Source organism: Dromaius novaehollandiae, chromosome 3, assembly GCF_036370855.1.
Source record: "Dromaius novaehollandiae isolate bDroNov1 chromosome 3, bDroNov1.hap1, whole genome shotgun sequence".
Classification (NCBI taxonomy): domain Eukaryota; kingdom Metazoa; phylum Chordata; class Aves; order Casuariiformes; family Dromaiidae; genus Dromaius; species Dromaius novaehollandiae.
The window spans coordinates 79,270,524-79,294,508 of record NC_088100.1 but is presented as its reverse complement, the minus strand read 5'-3'; the positions used below and the strand labels follow the sequence as shown (position 1 = coordinate 79,294,508).

The following is a 23,985-nucleotide window of genomic DNA, read 5'->3' as shown; positions in this document are numbered from 1 at the left end:
TGACGTCATTTTTCTCCAGTTCTATGGAAACTGAGACTCGGCGCCGAGGAGTCTCATGGGTGCTGCTGTTCTTCCCTCGCCGCCCGCCAGGGCTCGAGATGCGGCTTGGCACGCGAGCCGGACTACATATCCCAGGGTGCACTGCGGGCAGGCGCCGAGAGGGGGCGGTGCCCAAGCCGAATGCTAATTAACCGGGGCGGAGCTGGCGCCTGCGCAGTGGGGCTCTGGTGGCGTATTTTCCCCCCAAGAGGGGAAGGTGGCGGCCGGCGAAGCGGAAGGGGGCGGTGCTTTGCTCGCCGGGTGTCGTTGCCGCTACCGCCGCCAGTCTTGGCGGAGGCCGTTCAGCAGAGAGGGGCGCGGTGCGGCTGGCGGCGAAGGCGACGACGAGGTGAGCGGCGGTTGCCGGGTCTGAGGCTGGGCGCGAGTGGCTGCCCGGCGCTGTCTCGCGCCGCCTCCGCGGTCGCTGACCGTTACTGGTGGGAGGCGCCTTCGCTGCCCGTTGCGGGGGAGGGGGCTGTGCTCGTCAGAGGCGCCGGCGCTCCCCTCCCCTCCGGCGGGGCTCCACTGAGGGTGAGCGTGGCTGGGAGGGGAGCGGGTCCCGCCGCCGCCCCGCCCAGGCGGGGCTGGCGGCTTGCCTGGAAGGGGCCGGGAAGGGGCTGAGAGCCGCGAGGGGAGGCTGAAGCCGGCGACTGCGGCCGCCGTTAGTGCTGGGCGGCGCCGGCGCGGGCTGCCGGAGCGGCTGCGGGGCTAGGGCGGCGCCGCGGCGGGCGGCGCTTCCTTTCCCGGCGGCCGAGCTGGGGCTGCCGCCCGCGCGGGGCAGGGAATGGGGGTGGACGGCGGGGAGGGGGAGCCGGGAGTCCTCGGTGCGCTGTCGGTCTTGTTTTTTCTAAAATGGCGCTGGTGGGGCTGTGCTGCCCGCTTCGGAGTTGTGGGAGCACCTCAGAGAGGTTCTGCAGCCTCCCTTGCGTTTACGGTTCTTGTATTAAACTCTGAAAAGCGAACGCTGTTCCCTTTGGTTTGATTATGACTTGGCGGGGGGGAGTCCAGGCATCTGCTAGCAAGTTAACAACTTCACGTTCTTTGCGAAATCTGAATTTTAATCTGAGAAGCGATTCTGGAGGAGACACGGCTCCGGTCTCTGCCGGTTCGCTGTCTTTGGGTCAGCCGGTAACTTACGCTCTTCCCATATGCGTGCTGCTGCGTTGCAATTTAATACTTCAACCCTGCAACTGTGGAAATAGTTATTTAGCTGCTGCTGTGGGGCAGCTTACCGCCGTTGTTCCACCTGTGGGATGTTGCCTACTTTAAGTGCGACATGGTTTTGCTCAGTATCAGTCTAGGAGGGGTTTAAAAAGAACTCTTCTAATTACAGTGAGAATGTGAATGAGGATGACAAGCATCCTGTCCAGATTCCAGTTGGATTAAGAGCCTCGATAGCCTCTTTGACACAGCATGCATTCACAATGGTATCTGTGTATTCCTTCTGAAACAAACCTCACCCCTGCTTCCCCCCGTGTTGGGGCTTTTTTCCTTAGTTACAATGAAACCAGTGTCTCTGAACTATGCTCTGTGATGAGGCTGACTTAACTTTCTGGCTGATTGGTTTTGCAATGCAGTTCACTGCTCCTTTGGTGACTCTTTTATTTTCTGTGCAGTTGTGCTGTGAATGGAGCCATTGGGATGATGCAGCTTTTTAAAGTACCTTTTTCTGTTAGTTGTACATGTAACCTGGAACACTGCAGCGATCTTATCTCACCAATTGGGAGTGGGGGGGTGGAGAATATTCTGTAGAATGGGATGGAAGGGATGGAGTGAGAAGCTGTTTATTAAGTTTGAAAGTGAAGATTTTACTGAAGTATAACCTAGGTCTAATGTAACTTGTCTCCTCTTTGGAAAGCTTTTTATGGATCACTACTTCAATTATTATCTTAGTAGTTCCCACTTCTGGAAGCCCATACTACTGCCCTTTTCTAGCATCTTGTGTGTTTTCAATGGGATCATTAAAGTATGTTGCAGTTCAAAAGAGTTCTGTGGGCTGTCTATTATCATTGCATGGACTATACCCATAACAGCTGTTCTAGAGTATGCTTATATGGAGCTACTGAGAAATAGCTGAGAAAAAAAATAAAGCCTTGTGTTAATTGACATGCAGGAAGTGTGTACAGTTTAAAAGGAAACTGAACTAAGCAAAACTGCTTTAACTGCCTTAATCTTCTGCATAAACATACATGCAAGATTGCACTTCCATTAATGAAAGGCCTTACATTCCCTTTCACTTATTGTTCAGATTCTTGCAATTTTACTTTGAGGTGTTGATTGAGATCTTGCTTCAGAAGTTCTTAAATGAGAGGACTCTTTGTAATGGTGTGACTTCTGTAGTAACTTGATCAGCTGCCTAGGCAGGAAACCCTTAATATCAAGAATTTCCTGCAGTGTGTTCAATGTAGGAATTCTCTGCGAAGAGCAGTAATATTACTGCTCTGTCTTGTCTCATACTTCATGGTATTTTTGCTGATTGGCCTTTAAGCACCTTCATTTACATATTTCTTTATCAAGTGTCCCTCTTATATAATTTTGGGGGGTTCTGATTGCTGTTCTTGTTTTTTTGCTGTGTCTGTTAGACATGTAGCTTTCTTATGAATGATTAGACTGTTTCTCTTTCCCTTAGCAGAGGTTACCTACCATTTCATGTGGAGGTAGCATAATGGCCTAGAAGGGCTTAGCTATGGTCATTTAAGCTAAGTTGCCAACCATTTGTTGTCTGTTGGGGTGTTTTTCTTTCTTTTCAAGAAAAAGGGAAGCAAATCTAGGCCCTTGCAGGGAAAAGTGTCTGGCTAATTTTCTGCAGATAAGCAGCGTTTCAGAAATTAATACAGGAGACTCCTATCAGTTCAGCACTAAAAGGCTAGGGATTTAATTTGGCAATGTGGTGTAATACCAGCCTGTTTCAAGTTGGTGAGGGATCCTGAATATTCTTTTTTTTCCCTCTCTCACAGTCGAGAGAAACCCTTTCAGCCCCTGAGGGCAAAGGAAGAATTTTAACGTTTACTTTTAGGCAGTTTGTTGGGAAAGACTTCAGTCTTAAGTGCTTTAGTGATACTATCATGCATGCTTATTGTAGACTGCTTGTTTAGGTACGGGAAGCTCTGTGGATAGCTAAACATTTTCAGTTCTAAACTAGCTGTGTGGCTTTTTGGCAGATAGTAGTCACAGGAGAGTTGTTAACTTGGTAGTGTCTCCTTATATCCTTCTCTACAAATTTCTTTGTTCAAAACATCTGGCCATGGATTATGATAACATTTTTTGATTATGCTTCCTCACGTAAGTCCTTTAAGACTTACCTTGGAGGTATGAGGGTGCAGTTTCACAGCTGACTCTCAGTGGCAGTGCTGGCTCAAAGGCAGTTCCTATGCCTTCAGTTATACCAGTAAGCTGACAAAAATGGAGTTGGGTGTTAAATAAACCTGACTTAAAGAAGTCAGATTTCCATCAGGTTTCCATCAGATAAGATGGAAAGGCTGTACTGCTTATTGTGGCATTACTGAGGGAAAACTATGCAAAGCTTTCCCAAAAGGTACAGTCTTATGAGTGTTTCTCTGGCAACTGTGCTTGCTTAAACAGCCCCTCTTGCCTCTGAAGTTGTGACAGCTTACGCAAATATAAGTAGTGAACCAAATGAAGGACTTGATCTAGACTTAAGCTTGGAAAATAATTATTCATGTGGACTGTTTCCTCAGTTTGAGCTGCTACAAATACTTATGAGGCAGGAGGGTGGGAATGGGAGTAGATAGGGACTGAATAAGCTGCTGCAGAAGAGAAGCTGATGAAATGCTGAGGAATGCCAGCTGGTCCAGGTATCTTGAGAGGAAGCAGTGATCTTAATAGTGATCCCCTTAATTGTGGAGGGGAAACTACATTGCTGGATTATTTGGGCAGGTGTGGAACACTTATTCCACTGGTACTAACCATTCCCTTTAATGTATATATATTAAGAATGTATCCGTCCATACTTAATACAAGAACTGCTTTAAAGTGACATTTTTGATAACTTACAATACTATTCAGTTGCTCCAGGGGGGAAGGTACATGCTTTTCAAGATGCTTGCTAAACAGCTGAGAAATGATGCTGAAGTAGCATGAGACTTTATGCTACTGCTGCAGTTCCTGTCTTAAAATGACATTAGAAGAATTGTTTTGAGCTGCTGCATCTGCAGTGCAGCAAGGAAGGCTAGAGGTGAAAGGAGAGAAAAATCTATGATTGAAAACAGCCTGAAAAAATGCAAACATAAGTGACTAAAGGGTATGTGAACTGAAAAACAATCAATAGATAACTGATGAAGTATGAAGGGAATGAATCCTAAAAGATTCATAAGAGTATATGATGTATTTAATATGGGAAAGTGTGAAGATGTCTGAATACGTCTTAAAGGGAAGAAAGTAGTATATTCCTGTTCTGCCTTTTAAAACAGGATCAAAAAATTCTTTGATAAAACTCAAGCCAGTGCTCAACTTGCATGGATGCCTAAGATCAGAAAATATACCTTACACTGAGGCAATCTAAACTTTTGGTTAGGGAAAGCATTTGGAGAACTCTAGTGCCTATATGAGTTTTCATATATGCCAAGTGCCTTCTGTGAAGGTATATAGTGAGGCTTAGTTGTTGTGAATGCCTCTCTTCAAATGTTCCTAACTTCTATTAGAAGTCAAAGTGAACCTTACAACTCTAGGAGTTGGTTTAAACTATTTCTTGAAAATAAAAAATAAAAAAATCCTATATTTAAAACATGCTTGTTTCTTGTCTAAATGACATTCAGAAAACTATTGTCATGAAGGTGATAATTGCTGAAGATGTCATGTTCAAAGGAGTATTTGCACCTACTCTAGAAGTTAGCTAAGTTAGCTTAGTTTTTCTGAATTGCATGCTGATGTATTTTATTACTTCCCTGATTCTTTGATCTCAACAATGTTAACAACACTCTTCTTAACAGGGAACTACCTCTTATGAAATAAAGAAATGGATGGAATGGATGAAACATCTAAAAGAATCCTTCTAGAGCCATACCAGTATTTACTTCAACTACCAGGCAAGTTTCCTGTTACTGAATTGGTTTTAATATCAAAATTGTTTTTATAGCATTTTTGTCTTAAGAAATATAAGTCCAGAAGTTTAACCTTTCTTGATTTGTGGGTTTAAGAGTAATTAAAAGTAACATTCTTCATTATTTGTTCTCTGCTCCTTTTGGAAAACTAGCCCTTTTAATGAGATTGCAGTATCTCTCCTCCTTCAGTTACCCAGTTCTCCATTCAGAGGAGCTGACCTGCTACTTTTTAAAACTAGTAAGAGCAAGTACTGAAGACTTGGTCCCATTCTTGAAGAATGAAACATAGTCAGCACTAAGATTATCTGCTTGCTTCATGGTGTGTGTTGTGGGGTTTTTTGTGTTTAAGAGCCTGCTTCTTTTCTGCAGCTTGTTACTGATATGTGTAGAGCCAGATTTTTTTTTTATGGCCAATCTCAGCTCTCCTTGGATTTGCTTCACTTGTGAGAGGATCAGCCAGTCCTTGTGTGGTGTCAGGCAACTAGTAACACATTCAAATGAAGCTTTGCCTCTGAGGACAGTAGCAATTTTGGTAGAATTCAGGAGCCAGGTTGATAGAGAGCTACTGTGTAGGTATGCATCTCAGAAGCATCTTTGAGCAAATAACCGTGTTGTATGCGGTGGCTTTTACTTGTGCCCTTGAACAGGAAAGACCATACAAGCTATCAAAGTGACTAGTTTTGTGGAAATAATAGTGGAACTAGTTTGTGTCATTGGGGCTGTTGCATTATTGATTTCTGTCTTATACTGGTGGAGTTCAGAAAGGTAGAAAATATGGTAAATACTTTTTGGGTCAGAATTATGTTCCTTAATATCTGAGTGGGGATTGGCCCTTCTGTCTGGACAAGTAGCATACAGAAACAGTCACAGTAGTAAGTGGCTCTTGCACTTTTGCAACAAGACGTATATGTCAGCAGAGTGGGTCTCTAACCTGCTCCTAATGAATTTCATTATTCACATCTACAAACACAGCACGATCTTGTCCACATTGAGCTGAAAAATAGTAGAAGGAAAGAATTTGGCAGTAATGTTCCTTTTGAATGCCAGAAAGTTTGCTTCCTGTTTCCTTGCAGTATTTTCCATGTGGGCATTTTAAACTGGGTGGTGATTTTGCTAGAATAATCCCCTGAGAATGAATCTGACCTATTATACATAGCTTTGGAAGAGCTGGACCTGAAGAAAAGCTGTACCTTTCTCTAATACCATTTTTAAGAGTGTTGTCTGGTTAGGTTCTTTAGTATAACAAAGGTATATTATTCTTCCTCTTTATCTACTAAAATTTTCAAGGTATTGTAGCTACTGGCGGGGAGAAAAAGAAGCTCAGCTTCCTAGTAGAAAATGGGCAATAGTATTTGGACAAAAAAGCTTCCATTGGCATAAGTGTTGCACTAAAAGCTCTTCAAGTAGCCTTTCATTTTAAATGATGCATCTGGGATATTTGTCTAACCTTTCTACCTTGACTCCTATGCTAAATTCCTCTAACCTGTGAGTTCAGTCCTCATTACTCTAACCTGATGGTTTTACAAACTTCCATCAGAACTTGTATCTGTGCTAGGCTATGTGCTAGGCGGTGCTGTGCATGCATGTATGTTTTGCATGGTTATACAATGCAGTGCTTTGCTAAGGGGCAGTGAAAGCATTTTATATCCTATCCTACTAAAGTGTTGTAAGTCTGATTGTCCACTTTACACTAACATCAAAGATCAATGTGTTAATGATTTGGAAAAGGGTGAAAGAAATTATCCATTTCTTTCCATGCAAAACTGATGGCACAATCCAAAAGGAAAAACTTCTAAGCCAAGCAGGTAAGTTGTGTGCCTGCAGCAAGCTTGTACTAACAGTGGAAGCAAGTGAGGGTTTGTGAAATCATGCAGCTGGATGCTTACTGTTTTTTTGAAACACTGTGGCTTTGCCCAAAAATCAGCTGTGCCAACTACAGAGTTAGGAGTCAATTACTTATGCAGACTTGGCCATCAGGAGGAAAAGGTAGGGAATATACTAGCTGTTTGTAATTAAGGTGGAGCCCAGATGAGATGCCTGAGCTAATCTAACAAGCTCTTGCTGAAAGAAGCAGTTTCATTCCCTCTTCCTTATGCTCCTGGCAATATTCTCCCACTTCTTAACAGGTACCAGTTTTCAGCTTCCTAACCAAATGATTAGGTAGTATCAATCACCTAACCTGTTCCAAGAAAACTAGTGCAGTAAAAAGGTTAATTATCTTCTCTCCTGTTAGTGAGCTGTCACAAGGGTGGGGGACAAAGAGCTGTTTCTATGTTAGATTAGCTTGTTATCTTGTCTAACTACACCCTTACTACATGACAAAGCTGTGAGGGGCTTCTGGAGAAAGCTTGGCTGAGAGTCAAAGGTATGTGTGGCCCTAGAATAGTCTAGTAGTTTATCTTGTAAGGCTCTTTAAAAAACAACTCTCCAAATGGCTCAGCAACCTGTAAGAACTTTAAGGAATTTGAGATACATGTCAAATTCCCTTTGTTACTTAGAAAAAAGGGATTGTGTACTAGTTTGTTGGTAAGCGTGGTTGGAAAACAAGTGTCTGCTGATGTTCTGTAGTGTAAGAACACAAACTTAATATAAAAATTTTAAGGATTTATCCCTCAGTACAAGAGGAAGCTAGTTACTCTGCTTCTCATTAGAGTTTAAGTATTGGCACGAATTGTTACTGTTAAGTCTCATCCCATTAAAATTATCTGATTTTCTTTGACTTCTGTAACACTAGGATAGAGAGAGTATATTGATAGCTTAAACTTTTGTATTATGTTGCTATATTAACTAGTAGGGTAACTAATGTTTATTCCTTCACTAACAGTATAGTGCTTAAGAGAATATAGATTTCAAAACAGTAATTTTCTTGTGAAATCTCTTTGGTGGAACATAAAATTGTCATACCAGCTTATAGCAATGTTCTGTTTAGTCCAGTGTTGTCCCTTGGACTGGTCAATAAACAGAACTAACTTTCACAAATACCAGTGATTTGGTCCATCTTGAACAGCCTTATTCATATAGATGATGAATGAAGAACCTTTTTTCTTGGAGTGGTTGAATCAGCAATGGTAGCTGGTTAAGCAGCATTAAAGAGTGTAAGGAGTTGCAGTGAAACTGAGGTGATCAACAGCTTGCTACTGAAGGGGGCAGCTCCTGATCCAATTTCTGATCCAAATCTGCCTCTGCCTTTCCCTGTTCACTGCTCTGATCTTGGTTATGCCCTTTGCCGGGCCTGTTTAGCTTGCTAAACAATGAAAAGACTGGTATTCTTTTCTCAGCTCTTGTGGTGTTGATGAACTGAAGCAGCTCACTGAAGGAGTTGAGCAGTAGCAAGATTGAGTTGATGCTTTTCTTTGAATGACAGTAGTCTCCCTTAAACCTACTAAAATACATTGTTCATTTCAGTAGCTACTTCTTTTTTTTTTTTTTTTTTTTTTGGCTCAGTCTTCTGATGCATCTTCTAGAAGAGGGCACGACCAACAGATGCAGCTGTCCATACAGCAGTTTGCACAGAAGGGAGCCAGAAACTGCTGAGGACAGTGTATGTTTACTTAGCAATGGCAGTGATGCACCACAGGGCATGATCCCCACAAATGGAGCAATTGACCCTGGCACATCAGAGGCCTTGACTCAAGCTGAGCTCCTGAGGGGAAGGCTGCAGCTCCACAAGTCTTAGGATGCCTGGCCCCCTTACTGGGCTGGAGGGAAATGGTGGTCCCTGCCTGCTGGAGCTGTGTGCTGGTAAAATCAGTGTGACTAAGCACAGGAGCTGCAGGAAGGGGTTAGCAGATCCCCCAGTTAGATCCCCTCTGTACAGTGTCAGAGATAAGAGATTGACAGGATCTCCTGCAAGACCCTGCAGGTACAAGAGCCTGAACCCCAACTGTACTGAAGGAGGAGCAGGCCATCTGCTTACTGGGTTGGCAAACGGAGTCCTGCAATGGCGAAGACTGGAAGCTCATAACTTCTGACACCAGGAGGAAGGCTTGTCTTCCATCCTGCAGATTTGCAACTACACTAATGGGTTCAGTGCTCTGGAAGCTCTGACAAAGTATCTGGACTGGAGTCACTGCAGGAGCACCAGGAGAAAGCAGCAAGTGAAAAGTAGTAGAATACTCTCTTCTGCGGGGGACAAACTCCCCTCTGCTGACATGACTTGCTCTCCATGGAGGTGTCCTGTTTGCAGACAGATTGGTTCTAGAATATTACAGGGAGACTGCTGAGGCTTGTCTGGTCCTCAGATTACTTACCCCTGCTGCCCTACCACATGAGCCCTAATGGATACTGCCAGGGGAGACCTGGAGCTTTATCAAGCATGACTACGTGGCTGTTGGAGCAAAGGTGTGGAAGACCAGGTGATTTTTCTTCTGGATCCTACCACTGGGCGGGAAGGGCTTGAGGAGTAGTTTGATCCTGCCTGTCAACAACTGGTTGAACAGCTGGTGTTGGCAACAGGGATTTGGTTTTTTATGTTCATGAGACCCTCTTTGAGGATGGAGGACTACTAGGAAGAAGATGGGAATCCATCTGCTTAAGTGGGGCAGAAGGATCTTTGCTAACAAGCTGGCCAACCTGGTGAGGAGAGCTTTAAAGTAGGAATGATGGGAGGGAGATGACTACCCACAGTTAAGGAATGCAATGGTGGATTGGAAAGCAAAGGGTGCAGGCAGATGTGGACAAGGGACCTTCTGATCAACAAAACAGGGCTGGGAAGGGAGCCCACCCTGGATGTATACACCCAAAGGAAGGTACTGGGAGGGTAGCATTATGGAGGGAGCTGTCTCACTTTTTCTGGAGAATCCACAGGACTGGTCTGTGGCATATGACGACACAGACCTGAGGTAGGGTAGTGCAAAGATCCTTTATTGAAAACACAATGGCTGGTTATATAGCAATCAAGCTCAGCCACTCCTTCAAGTATCTTCTAGGCATTGTGGCATCTTGTGATAGGTAGGAAGATGTCTCCTGATGCCTGGCAGGTGGGCAGGACAGGCCAGAAGGACAGGCCCACCACAGCTGCTGGCACGTAGGCAGGAAGGCACACCGTGACTGCTGGCACGTAGGCAAGAAGGCACATGATCACTGGCAACTCACGTGCACACATTCTGGCCACAAATCATAGCTACCACATCATTACTTTCTGCTTTAAAGATTCTCTGCTGTCTTACACAGCATCATTCTATCTTGGTCCCCAACACTGGGTGACTCTGAAGGGCCTGTAGAAGAATTGTGCACCATGAGAAACACAGGAGGGATTAGAAGTCTGTGCAGTTGCAGGGCTATGATTTCACTGGGATATCAGATATGGGTTAGTTCATGTAATTAGAGTGCTGCATGGATGGATGGAGGCTCTTTTGGAGGCCAGGCTGGGACAGCAAGGAGAGGTAGTTGCCCTTTAGGTAGAAGAGCAGCTACTGCATGGAGCTTTGCCTTGGGTCAGATAAGAGCTTATAGGTTAGGATTAGAGAGTAGATAAATGTGGCTGACACCACAGTGGGTCTCTGCTACAGACAGCCTGATCAGGAAGTAGTAGATGAGGCCTCCTTCAGACAATGGGATGAAGCCTTGCATTCACGGGCCTGGTCCTCGTGGTGGAGTTCAACCCCTGGAAGAAGCAACACAGCAGGTACAAATAATCCAGGAGGTTTCTGGAATGCATTGGTGGTGGCTTTGTAACACAGGTGATTGAAAAACCAATGTGGGGAGATGCTCTGCTGGACCTCCTACTTGAAGAACTGGTTGGGGATATGAAGGCTGGAGACAACCTTGGAAACTGACTTTAAAGGCTTACCTCCAAGCTCAGGAACAGCCCATACTGACATGCAGGAAGTGAGACAAAGGAGGCAGGAAGCCTGTGTGGAGGATTCAGGAGCTCCTAACTAAATTTGGCATAAAAAGGAAGTAGGGACCCAGGAGGAGTTTAGAGATAGTGTCTGACCATGCAGGGTTGGGGTTAGGAAAGCCAAAGCCCATCTGGAGTTGAATCTGGTAAGGGATATGAAGGACAAGAAGGGTTCCTTCCTACAAGTATATTGGCAGCAAAACAAAAATTGGGGAAAATTAAGGGCCTGCTGCTGAGTGGTGTGGGGGACCTGGTGATAGAGGACAGAAAAGGCCAAGGTACTCAGTGTCATCTTTACCTCTGTCTTTACTGGTAAGGCTTGCTTTCAGGAGTCCCCGGTCCTGAACCTGTAAGTGGGCAGTGAAGTGGACTGAAATGTGGCTGAACTGCTGGGCCCGAAGGGTTCTGATTAGCAGCATGAAGTCCAGCTGGAGACCAGTCACTCATGGTGTCTCCCAGGAGTCAATGCAGAGCCAATACTGATTAACATTTTCATTAATGGCTTGGCTGAAGGGATAGAGTGTACCCTCAGGAAGTCTGCAGACAATGGAAAACTAGGAGGAGTGGCTGATATACCAGATGGTTGTGCTGCCATTCAGAGGGACCTCAACAGGCTGGAGAAACGGGCCAACAGGAACCTCATGAAGTTCAACAAGGGGAAGTAGAGTCCTGCCCCTATGGGGAGGAATAACCCCATGCACCAGTGCAGGCTGGGGGCTGACCAGCTGGAAAGCAGCTTTGCAGAAAGGAACCTGGGGGTCCTGGCACACAACAAGGTAAACATAAGCCAGCAATGCGCAATTGTGGCAAAGAAGGCCAACAGCATCCTGGGCTGCGTTAGGCAGAGCTTTCTCAGCAGATTGAGGGAGGTGATCCTTCCCTTCCACTCCTCAGTGGGTGAGGCCATACCTAGAGTGCTGGGTCCAGTGCTGGGCTCACCAGTGTACAAGGTCATGGACATACTGGAGTGGGTGTGATGAGGGACCACAAAGAACATTAAGGGACTGGAGCCTCTCTCATACAAGGAGATGCTGAGAGAGCTAGAGTTCTTCAGCCTTGAAGAAAAGGCTCAGGGGAATCTTATCAAAGCACATAAATACCTGACAGGATAGAGTAAAGACAGAGCCAAACTCTTGTCAGTGGTGCCCAGTGACAGGATGAGAGGCAATGGATGCAAACTGAAATACAGCAAGTTCTACTTAAACATAAAACACTAACTGTAAGGATGATTGAACACTGAAACTAGTTGCCCAGGGAGGCTGTGGAGTCTACATTCTTGAAGATCGACAAAACCTGACTGGGTATGGCCCTGAGCAACCTGCTCCACTTGACCGTGCTTTGAACAGGGGGTTGGACTAGACAATTTCTAGAGGTCCCTTCCAACCTTGGTGATTCTGTGAATTGTTAGGAGTTGGGAAGAAATCTTTCAGAACAGGTATCTTGCATAGTGTTTCAACCTGCTTTCTCAACACTAAGTGGTGCAATTCTAGCTAATCTCTTGTCATTACAACAGCAGGTGCAGTCTAACTCTTCTCCAAGGGTTCAATAAGTTATTAATGAGTTTTAAAAGGGTTTGAGAAACAAGAAAGTTGAGTTGTGTTCCTACTGTGACCTTAAACTGTTGCAAGCAACAGCCCAGTTTAAAGGTACAGACCTGCTCTTTGCTTATGTTCTAACAGTGAGCAAATGCTGCCTGCAGTGTTCCTGCAGCTTTGCAGGGAGGCTGGATAAGGGAATTGTTTCACTTAGCCCTAACCCATTGGAGGACAGAACTAAACATCAAAGTGTACAGTATAGCTGAGGTACTCTAACAGCTTGCTTTGCCAAAAGGGCACTGCTCCCTTTCCTCTGTCTCTCAGGATCTGCTGCTTACCATGTACTAACTCTGGCAGACTCATTTCATAAGCAGGCTCAGCACATGAAGTTGGCAAAAAACTAACCCAGCAGAAAGTGGACGTTTTTTTGCTGGGTAATAAGTTGTTAGCTCAGTGAGGCTCTAATGAGGGCTGGGTCAATAGAAAAGCATGGGAAAGGGCAAAAGGACTATCCCTTTTATGTATCCCTGCCAAGTGGGGTGCTGCCCTAAGTATGTAGTTTGCAGCATGAGTGAAAAGCTACTGATCTGCCTAGTTTTCAGCAGATTAAACAGAATACATTTAGCTTAACTTTGATAAAAGCTTGTTGCAGTGATGTCTATTGCTAGCTCTGTCCACTAGGTAGAACTTCTAACTCTAGAAGCTAGACCACTGTACTCTCCAGTTCTATGATAGCCTGCTCAGAATGACCAGCAGAGTAGTGACATGTGATAGTGATGAATGGAGAAACTGAATAAAATCTGTGCAGGCAATTTGTGCCTATGAGAGCAAAGATGAATGCTTCACCATTCAGTTGGTGATTTTTCTTTGAGTAGTCAGTGTTTAGACAGCCTTGCTATGCTGTCTGTACTAAGGAGCTAAAATGCTAAATTTCTTGTGCGTGTTGATAGTCCATAAACTGCATACTAGTAGAGTTACCTGCCTCACAATGGAATAATACTTGTTGACAAATATCAAGCATTCCATAAGCTTATTTGCTAGGGAATGCATTCAAAAGTATCTGCCTAATGTATTTAAAAGTAGGTGTTCTCTGTATCAATATAATTCAGAAGTGAATAAACTGTAGATAATATCATATTAAAGGAAGCATACCTTATCTGAGTAGTTTTCTTTATGGATGTACTGACATTGCTAATGCTGAACCTGGAAAGCCATACAGTTTAGCAGATGTTCATAATTGAAAGCTATATTAAATATTCTTGAGCAGTCTCTTTTCTCCTCAGTTATAGCTCAAACAATTTTTTTAAAATATTAAACCTGTGATACAGCTGAACAGGGCATTTCAACCCTCATCTGTGCAGTATTGGTGGTTGTGTGTGTGTAGGCCAGATCAGTTCCCTGATCTGACTCAGCCATGTGGGGGAAGGGAGGAGGAGAAGCCTGAATGTCAGTACTGGTTCAGATTTGTAGCATCTGGGGGAATTGCTGTTGTCAAAACAGGTCTAAAACTTGATTCAGTATTGGTGCTTAGTTAACATAAGAGGTTTTTAAACTTTTGGGTAGTGCTCTAGTGTGTATTTAAAACTAATTTGAACTCTGACTACCTGTGTGAAAATGGGAACTCAAATTTCTAAATACCTGGTTCTGAAACTTCTTTTTGACCTCTGTATGTGCTGTCCTGGCAGAGAACAAGCTTGCCCAGGGAAACTTAGGAAGCTATGATGCTGTTAAGAAGACAAAGCAATCCCTCCCTCCTGTGAGAAGCTATTGCTCAGTGCTTAAAACTGAGCACAACTACTAAAAGTAGTTGACAGAACACAAGCAGAAGACTGACAGGACAGAGCCAGAGGGCAAGACATGTTGGGGAAGAAACATCTTTCACCAGTCTTCCTAACAAAAAGGTAGTGGTGACAGGAAGCAGTGGAAATCTGAGAAATGAGACAAGAAAAATTGAGGCACTTTGAGTAAGGAAGGAAGGTTAGTGCTTCTGCTGCAGAATCCTAAATCACAAAACTGTAGCTCACCTGGTGATGGTTTGATTAGAAAAGGAAAAATCCACAGTTTAGTCTCTGGGGTTCATTGCAAGTGAATCTGCCCACATTTATTATATAGTTCTGCATGTGCTGGTCACACCAGCAATAGAGAAACTTAAGGGAAAGTCAGATATTGAAAATTCCTTAGTGCTTGGGGCAGGATGCCATCATTAGCATGAGTACTAATTTTGCAGGATCATTCTTAAGCTATCTCTGTAGAATTTGAAAGGAGTAATTAAAAAACTCACTATCTACGTTGCACTGCTTTGAGGTTTAAGGCTGGTTTCTATAGACCTTATTGATGTGAGCTATGTATGCAGGGTCTAAACTTGTCCTGCAATTATTCACAGATCTTAAAGGTAGCTGAGCTGCTTAAAACTCAGTAGTGTTGTATCTCTGTGCGTAGAGGTTGATTGCTTAATACTTGATTTCATATTGATCATCAGTGAAGATGTCCTTGAATAAATATCTGTCCATAGCCCATGGCAATTTATTAAAAGAAATGTCATCAATTTATAGGCACATAGGTTAACTTGTATTAAAACCAACACCTTCAGGTAGAGTGTGTCTGGAGTGAATAGTAACAGTTATTCTAACACTAAAATTGGATTTTTGGTCTGGTCTGTCTTCTAAAACAGGTGATTGGCTAATTTCTACTTTGAGAATCAAAGTAGAACAAATCCTATTACCTATAGGTAGACTTCTGGGGTGCAAGATAAATGTCTGAATTCTTGGAAAGCTCTCCCTCTCTGTTCAGAGTCAATATATTTTAGAGTTCTTAAATAGAAGTGTCAAATGTCACTTTTCTGTTTTACAAATGTCAGTAGTAGGGGGGGGAAGATCTAAAAATGAAGAGAGATAGATGTTCAAAAAACTACATCTTCAACTAACAATGAATCAAGTTGAAACTTCTTGATCTGTTAATGGATGAAGTCAATGTGCCTAGCAAACTAGGGTTTAATTCACAGTAAGCTGATCTGTACAGGTTACCACCAGGCTGAAAATCAGTTACTAAAAGTGCCAAAACTAAATATAGTAACATGAAAATGTGCTTTATAGCAATGTTTCTACATAGTACTATGAAATGTTTGAAACAGAAGCTGCTATCAATTGAAATATTTCTTTATGTGATGAGGAAAGAAATGGCACTTACTGTAATGCTTTTTCTTTCTTCTTTCAAGTGAAATCTCAGTTGAAGAGATCATACTGATGAGCTTATTGGTCTCAGATTGGTGGCAGCTGTTGAGATGGAGAAATTGTTGTCCCTAATAATGGACTTTATCTGATTTTATAAATGCCTACAACAAAATATTTTTATTGTAGGTAAGCAAGTGAGAACCAAGTTGTCACAGGCCTTTAATCACTGGCTGAATGTTCCAGAAGATAAAATACAGGTATCTGCCAATTATTTTTAAAGGGCTGTTATCTATCTTGAAAGACTATAGATAATTAATTATTTTTATGTAGCATAAATGATCAGAAATCTTAAAAGCACTAATTGTTGAATACATTAAGCTTTCAGGAAAACAATTTTACTGTGAAGCTTTGACTTTGGTTTAACAGTAAAGACTGCTGTGACTTCTCAGGCAGAATAGCTACTTCATTTGAAGTGTGTTCAGCCTGTTAAGCTGTCAGTGAGCAATTACCATTGTAACTCACTTCTATTATTAATGCTGAGTTAAGATGTATGAAGTAAGCCAGATAGTTAGCTTGTAAACTGCCCAAATACAGTAGTTAAAGATCATCTCTTATTTTGATACAAAAATATCAAAGCCAACAGTTAAATCCTTTATAAACCACTTATTGTTCTGAGCCTGAAACTGTGAAATTCTGATCATACAGTCTAGACTCCTTTTTCCCTAGTGAGAAGCATGAGAGTAGGATCTCCCCTTCGCTCTTTCCTCTTGGATGTCCCTGTGCGAGATGCATGGCAGTGTATTTGCACATCATGGCTTTGTCAAATGAAACATTCTCCTTTAGGCTAGACTACAGTTCTGCCAAGCTGTATCTCTAGAGTACGAAAGATTCTCCGTACCCAATACAATGTAAGGAATTAAAATAACCATGTGTTTTTTGACAGTCTTATCTAGCTGGTCTTGTGTTAATTTCACTAATGGCTAAGGAGAAGTACCTTTAGTGTGTGTAAAGGAGCCCATGTTAGATAGCTTAAGAATGGCACTTCAAGTCCTCAAGCTGTAAAGTGGTTCCAGTTATTTAAACAATGGAAGAAGAGGTTGCATTCATCCTGCAATTTGCATTTTTAACCTAGTCCATATAAATTTTTTGCCAAATTCATTCATCTGGCTTCCTGTTAGCCACTTTTATCCTTTTTGCTTAGCTACATATCCAAATATAACTTAAAACACACCATTTAGTATATACTATGTATGGGCTTATTCTAATATTGCGAGGCCTTTGGAAGTTATCTAGGATAACCTCCCACTCAAAGCAGCACTTGTTTCATAGCTGCATTGGGCTTCTCAGGGCCTTGTCAAGTTTTGAAAATCTCTGAAGATGGAGATTTCACAGCCTTTCTGGGCATGTTTTCCAATGCTGGTTTGATGGTGAAGAATTTTTTCCCTTATGTATAGCTGGAATTTCCTATGCTCCAGTTTGTGACCATTGCCTCTTGCCCTTTTGCTGAGCACCTAGAGAACAGGGCTTAATCTTCTGTCATGCACTATAGTTAAAGCTGCAGTGCTTCTGCATGACAGGAAGTTTACTAGTTTGGCCTCTCTCTTTAAACTGATCATGTAATAGTTACTGAGAACTTAGACCCTTTGTTTTACCTATCTTTACAAATCAAATTGATGCTTTAATGTTTCCTTTACTATGTATGCTGTTCGTGACTGAGCTGTATTTTCATTCTTCCGGTCATCAGAGGACAAAAATAAGACCCTGTTTCTTCTAATTTGTATCTTGCCATAATTGTTATTGCTTTTGTGCATAATTGTACTAATTTCAATAACTTTAGATTGTGGAAGTTTGGGGGACTACCTCTAGTCATCTTTTTGACATATCCCAACCTTTTTAGGACTTTCCTATGTCCTTGCTGTTTGATTCCGTGGTTAGGAAACTTCTATTCTTCTGAATTCTGCTATGCCTTACTTGTGTCAGAGTAAGATGCATACTTAAATCCTCCATGGGAAGTTTTCTTTTCTTTTGATCATTCTGTCTTCATGTAGCTTGCCCAGAGGAAGTATAATTGAGGCTACTGTTCCTTGGCAGTCAAGTCTATTTTACTATTGGCTGCCACCATTTCACTGTTTCCAGAGAAGTGGCCTTTTTTCACTTGCAACATCTCTAGTGCTCATCTTATGTTGCACTGAGATGCTTCACCTTGTTGAGTTAGAGAAAATCAGGTTTGGGTTAACTTTCTTCTACCAAGTTAATGCACTGAAATGGCAGCACACTCTCAAGCAAATATCAAAGCTATTGCAGTTAAGAAGGTAGAAAGCTGTCTCAGGGTGAGACTGCAGCAGCCACTGATTAGATAGGATTGGGTTATAAGAAAGCATAACACTCTGCACTGGTTCTTCAGCTCTTACTATAAAGACCAGTCTTCCTACTTCCTCAGACTACTTCTTGATATCCTCTGGAAACTAAGCTTTCTCTGCTGTCCGAACCTCTTCTCTTCTTGCTTTCAACTTTGAAGTATTTTTGACACTGTCTTCTTTTACGGAAGTTCACAAGATAATTTAAACATAGTCATGAAGTACTGCTTATTTTCATGAAGCCTGAAGTGTCTGGAAGCTGCAAAAGTTCATGAAACTGCAAGAGTAAAATGAAATAGGCTAACAAAAAATACTGTAGTAGGCTTGTACAAGGAATTTGCAGAATAAATAATAGCAAAATACAGAGGAACTTCCTCATAGTACTGATAATGACATAATAGACTATAATGAATATTCAGACAATATTATGAAGTTGCTTTTAAGTACTCTACCCTTTATGATAAAGTCAATGGGCAACAGTATTTCTTTACAGGTTAAAACAGGCCTCACTTCTAACTGGTAGATAAACTATAAGATGCACTAATGACTGTTCTTTATGCAGTCATGTGCATCTCCAGCAAACAATTCAATTGCTGGGTTTTTTTTAACCTTTAGGACAGTGGCTGCTAAATGTGGCTTGTGGCTCAAGAAAGAATGCTTGCAGCAGCCAAGTCCCTCCACCACTTTCTACAGCATCAAGCAAATAGGGCTATGCTAGGTACTTGCCACTATTTAAACAGTGGTCTTAGTGTATTTTTTCAGAAGCAGTTGTTCTGATGAATGACTCATTTGAGCACAAAGCTTGTAGCTACCAAGTATAATTGCATGTTGGCTTCAAAGTTACACCTTAATCAAATTTGTTTTGCGGAGAACTGATGCAGTACAAAACTCTACATCTGTAACCTTATTTCCATTTAAACAGGTGCTGAATATACTTGTTCCTTGGATGGGAACTGTGCAATTAAACCATATATAATGTTAACTATTTTTTGAAGTGTCCTGCTTCAGAACAGCTCACTGCTTCTAGTCAAATGTCATTAGCTCCAGGGTTGATGTGCTTTTTGAGTGTCTCAGTCTTTGATATTGGCCTATCAGTAACAAGTGTAAGGGTTTAAGAACCTTTCCGAAAGAAACTGTAGCTGTTGCTTTTCTGCCAAGAATTCTCCAGGTGTTTTGGAGAGAGTAGTCAATGTCTTAAGAGCTTAGTGCTAAAGATAACCCAAAGTTTTGGGGAAAGAAGGATGAACTCTCTCCACTTATCAAAACAAGGCTTACATGACAGATGTGTTTGGCTGATATCTGACACTCCCAAGAACTGACTTTGGGAGACTGCAGGTTAGTGAATCCAAACTCATTGCAACATTGCGTTGCCTCTCTTTGCTTGCTAGCTCAATTTGTTTCTAATATTAACAGTTACTGCATAGCTCCTAGACAGTGCCCCATTTTAGAAGGATTGCAGCAGCAGTGGAAAGGAACAGATGAGTAGAAACAAGAGGAAGTTCACTTTGAATTGGAAAACATTACAAAAGACAGGCAGTGTTATCTGGGACTTGCAGGTGAAGATAATCATAAATCTGTACTGACAGTAAGAAGAACAATGGATCTAAATGGGAGCTCCAGTGATGGGGAATGCTGCACTTCAAAACCTTACCAATTTTAAATAAGGTTTTGCAAAATTGGAGGCTAAGTTAGTGTGGGACTTAATTATTTTCTCTTCTTGTAATAGGTCATCATTGAAGTGACAGAGATGTTGCACAATGCAAGCCTACTTGTTGATGATATTGAAGATAACTCAAAGCTACGACGAGGCTTTCCAGTGGCACACAGTATCTATGGAATCCCATCAGTAATCAACTGTGCTAATTATGTGTATTTCCTTGGCTTAGAGAAGGTTTTAACCCTTGATCACCCAGATGCTGTTAAAGTTTTTACTCGTCAGCTACTGGAACTCCATAAAGGTCAAGGCTTGGATATTTACTGGAGGGATACTTACACATGTCCTACGGAAGCTGAATATAAAGCTATGGTACTGCAAAAGACAGGTGGTCTCTTTGGATTAGCTGTAGGCCTCATGCAGCTCTTCTCAAACTATAAAAAAGACTTAAAACCACTTCTTAATACACTTGGTCTCTTCTTCCAAATAAGGGATGACTATGCCAACTTACACTCCAAAGAATATAGTGAAAACAAGAGTTTTTGTGAAGACTTAACTGAGGGCAAGTTCTCGTTCCCAACTATTCATGCAATTTGGTCAAGACCTGAAAGTACTCAGGTGCAAAACATTTTACGTCAAAGGACAGAGAACATAGATGTAAAAAAATACTGTGTACATTATCTTGAAAATGTGGGTTCCTTTGAGTACACTCGGAATACACTGAAAGAGCTTGAATCTGAAGCCTATAAACAAATTGAATCACTTGGGGGAAACCCTGAGCTTGTAGCACTAGTTGAACACTTGAGCAAAATGTTCAAAGAAAATGAAAACTAGCATTTATTTAATTCCTGGGGACAAATAATTGTTTTAAATGAGGTAATTAACCAGACTGTTCTTAGATGATGTAAAATGTGAAATCAGTCTCTTATTTCTCTCATTGCTAGGCTGTAGAAATTACTTCTGGAAATACTTTGTATGGTCACTGAGTACTGAAATACAACCTATTATCTCTATAGCCTTAACTGTAACTGTGTACAGATAGCTTTGTTAAAACAGATCTACTCAAACTGAACCAAGTCTTGAATCTAAATGTGATCTTTACACAATCAATGGCATTATTTCAGCCCTAAAACTCCCATAGGTTATAGCATTTCTTTAACTAGGCTATTGTAGGTTTCTGGCTGAAATTCCGTATTAAATCAAATCTGTCTGACCAGAGTGGCTTGTGTGTTTTTAAACAATGAGATACAGTTAACTTACTGGACTAAGTAACAAAAGGAGGTACTTGCAGCCTTAATGCCTACATGAATGTTGCCTGATACTTACAAATCAGAATTGTGAAGAACAGATGGATCAGCCTTACTAAGTTCTAGTGGGAATAGCACATCCAGCTTCTGAGGATATTTTCAGGAGAATACAAATTATAAAAGGTTATAATTTATATCCAAATGAAACTAATCTTTAGTTTGAAGCAGTAGCTAGATAAAGACTTCCATGTACCTTAGGGAAAATCTATTGCATCAACAAAGCATAAATTTGCCACCAATTCTAGCTCTGCTCTTAGATTGTATGGCTTCATATCTTTAAACTGTCAAATATGTTGTTACTCACTTACACAGCCTAGGATTTAAATCTACAAATTAGATGATGCAGTATACATAACTGCAGCTAACAACATAGCAAGCTGCCACTAGGGGTGGGATGGGATGGGATTCACACTACATAACTTTAAGGCACTGTAACTGAGGGAAGTATCTTTCCTCTCTGCTTACAATTGAGAGCACCTTCTCCAGGAGTTGATTCATAATTCATATTACATTCCTGTTCTGAACTGCTCTCTGGATTCTCTACAGAGGGAGTTTTTCTAACTTTTGTCTAAAACAAGGTACAGCGCCTTGTTTTACAAGCAATAATACCACTTTGGTATTGTTGCTTATTGCTTAACAATGAAGTATTCTGAATGGAACTGGAACTGAAAATTGCATTTCTGGTTTTGCAGCGGGCCTGATTTTAAAAACCTTTGCTTATCTGTGGAGGAAATGGAAATCCATATATGAAGTTGAACAAAACATAAGCCAAAAGGATGTTTGTTTCTTCTTGGCTGTGCTGGCTTTACCTAGGCTCAGTTCCCTTAATCTTCATAGCCACTTGAAATCTTACTTTGGTGTAGAAAGGTAATGGTTCAGAACAAAAGTGGGATTGGTGCTATTTGTGATGATGTTTGCTCAAGTATACTCATTTAAAAAAATTGTCTAGAGGTGGTTGGCTTCTGCCAGTTGAAGGATAGTTTTACATGTGTGTTCACTTACTGCACCTAGAAAATGGGGATAGTCACTTTTGTAGCCTAATGAGGAGGCTAATTGAAAAAGGCTTGTCCCTGGGCAGCCTCAGGATTCTTCAAAAAGTATTTAACAACCATGGAAGAATTCAGGATAACTGTTTTTAGTCAGAGACATTATGTAGTTACAGATGATAGACTATCACTTTTATCTGCATGCTGAGAGGGATCTTTGTCTCTAAAATGAAATACTGTGTGATTAGGCACAGAATAATAGCCTTTTCACTGAATGTACCTGGTTGCTGGTATTGAATAGCTTACAGTTGGCAAAAGTTGTATTTTCTGTAATGTTAATGATAGTGAATTATATTTCCTTTTTCTTAACTTGCAGTGCTTAGTAATGAGCCTTATGTTTTTAAACTTGTCTGGAAAAACACTCTCTGCAGCAAAGTGCAATGTCTATTTTGTGTTATTAAATAAACTGTCTTGGGGGGGTTTCTAACCACTATTGCGGCTGATGTTAAATTGGGGAAAGTAGTGAATAAACTGTACTGTTGTCAGGGGAATCACCTACTCTTACTGTAAAAGACATCCTTGTTGTCTTTGTGGCTATTAGAATATTATCCCTGATACACACAGTGCAAAGTGCACTTAGTGTCATTTCAGTTGTGTTCAGTTGCTAGATGTAAAGTTTTGTGTAATCAGTTTCCTGAGGAGGTAACTTTTTTTACTTTTGTTTAAAACTTCTCTACCATTTGGGATTTCTGCTATGTAATCACTTTTTTTTGTTTACTCTGGCCATTGGAGTAACTCATCCCAGTGTTTATTTCAATAATGTTCCTTGTAGAACATGTCTCCATTAACTTAGGAGTAGATACATTGAAAGTTTTCCACCTGCAGGCCCTTTAAAGCACAAATAGGTAAGAAGGGAAAAGTACTCTTTGAAAAAGGCAGCTAGACTAGTGACAAACTATACAACTCTATTACTACTTCACCCTTAAGGCTTTTAATATACCTTCAGAATATGCTTTGAATGTTAGTATCTCAAAAAATGCCAGAAGGAGAATGTCATTGCTCTTCCCCTTGGCTAGAATGAACTGAGATCTCTCGGGTTTTTCCTGATGTGTTCAAGAGTTGGGAGAGCCTGGGATCTTTCCTTTTCAGTTGTTAACAGAGTAGAGCATCATTAAGTACCAAGCATGAAGTATCAGCAGTGAATGATGTTCCATAGTCAAGGTAGATCTTATATTTGGTGCCAGAAGATGAGAGGATGTATCCTCATCCATATTCTCCAATGTTAGCCCTAGTACAAGCTCCTGGTGTGAAGCCATGTTAGGAAGATCTCTTCCTTAAAGCAGCATCAGAGATCTTTGTGACTGCAGCATTCATTTAGTTGTGTGAGAGCTGATCTCTGTTGCCATGCCTCCTCCAATATAAGCAGTAGTGTTTTTCCTGGCCTTCAAAGGAGATGCATTGCTATGGAATGGTGATCTGAGTTGTAAGTGGAAATGCTTATGGGGAAGAAGGGAAGTTCTGGGTTTTAATGCCAGTCCCTCTGAGTCAGAGCTGCTGCCCTTACTATCTTCCAACCATTGGTGACAGTTCCTACTTTGATCAAGTTACCTGTGCATTTCTTGGGGTTTTGCTTTTGCAGTGAGCATATCTAGAGAAAAGTGAATACTCCTTAGTCTCCATTTCATTTTCTCCTACCTCAACCTGGTTTCTGATGTGCTTGCTTGGATGTAAATGAGTGCTGTCATCTGTCTTTGAGTGGCCAAGCATTGAATGGGACATCTCTGCTTCTTCAAAGGTTATAATGAAAACTGCACCATTTCAGGACCTGCCTGAGGAGATGGCTTGTTGTCTTACACAACCCTAAGTGAACTCAGGCTGTTCATGTACCCACTTGCAACTGGAGTGATCCTTCTTATTAGCCAGCCATTGACACAAACAGTGATTTCTGCACAGAGCCCTCAAACTGGACAGTATACTGCTCAAGCCTGCTGAGACTACCTTGGCAGAGCTGCTTTTTGTAAGTACAGCTCAAGTT

General features: G+C 41.7%; 1 protein-coding gene across 4 annotated transcripts; it reads left to right on the top strand.

Moving 5' to 3' along the window:
* Positions 1-198: 198 nt before the first annotated feature.
* Positions 199-22,443, top strand: GGPS1 (geranylgeranyl diphosphate synthase 1). 4 transcript variants are annotated; one of them, XM_026109858.2, is made up of 4 exons: positions 199-388; positions 4,989-5,084; positions 15,833-15,903; positions 19,730-22,443. In XM_026109858.2, the coding sequence occupies exons 2-4, from the start codon at positions 5,015-5,017 to the stop codon at positions 20,489-20,491; spliced, it is 903 nt and encodes a 300-aa protein (XP_025965643.1). In that variant the 5' UTR covers positions 199-388; positions 4,989-5,014; the 3' UTR covers positions 20,492-22,443. The 4 variants fall into 4 exon arrangements, with proteins under 4 accessions (XP_025965643.1, XP_025965644.1, XP_064365308.1 ...); XM_026109859.2 differs by lacking the exon at positions 199-388 and adding an exon at positions 465-570; XM_064509238.1 differs by lacking the exon at positions 199-388 and adding an exon at positions 655-700.
* The last annotated feature ends 1,542 nt before the right edge of the window (positions 22,444-23,985 follow it).

Coding starts and splice junctions, on each gene's coding strand:
- GGPS1 (XM_026109858.2), top strand. CDS start 5,015: ATGGATGGAATGGATGAAACATCTAAAAGAATCCTTCTAGAGCCATAC. Junction 5,085..15,832: donor GTATTTACTTCAACTACCAG/GCAAGTTTCCTG, acceptor TTTTTATTGTAG/GTAAGCAAGTGAGAACCAAG. Junction 15,904..19,729: donor TTCCAGAAGATAAAATACAG/GTATCTGCCAAT, acceptor TTCTTGTAATAG/GTCATCATTGAAGTGACAGA.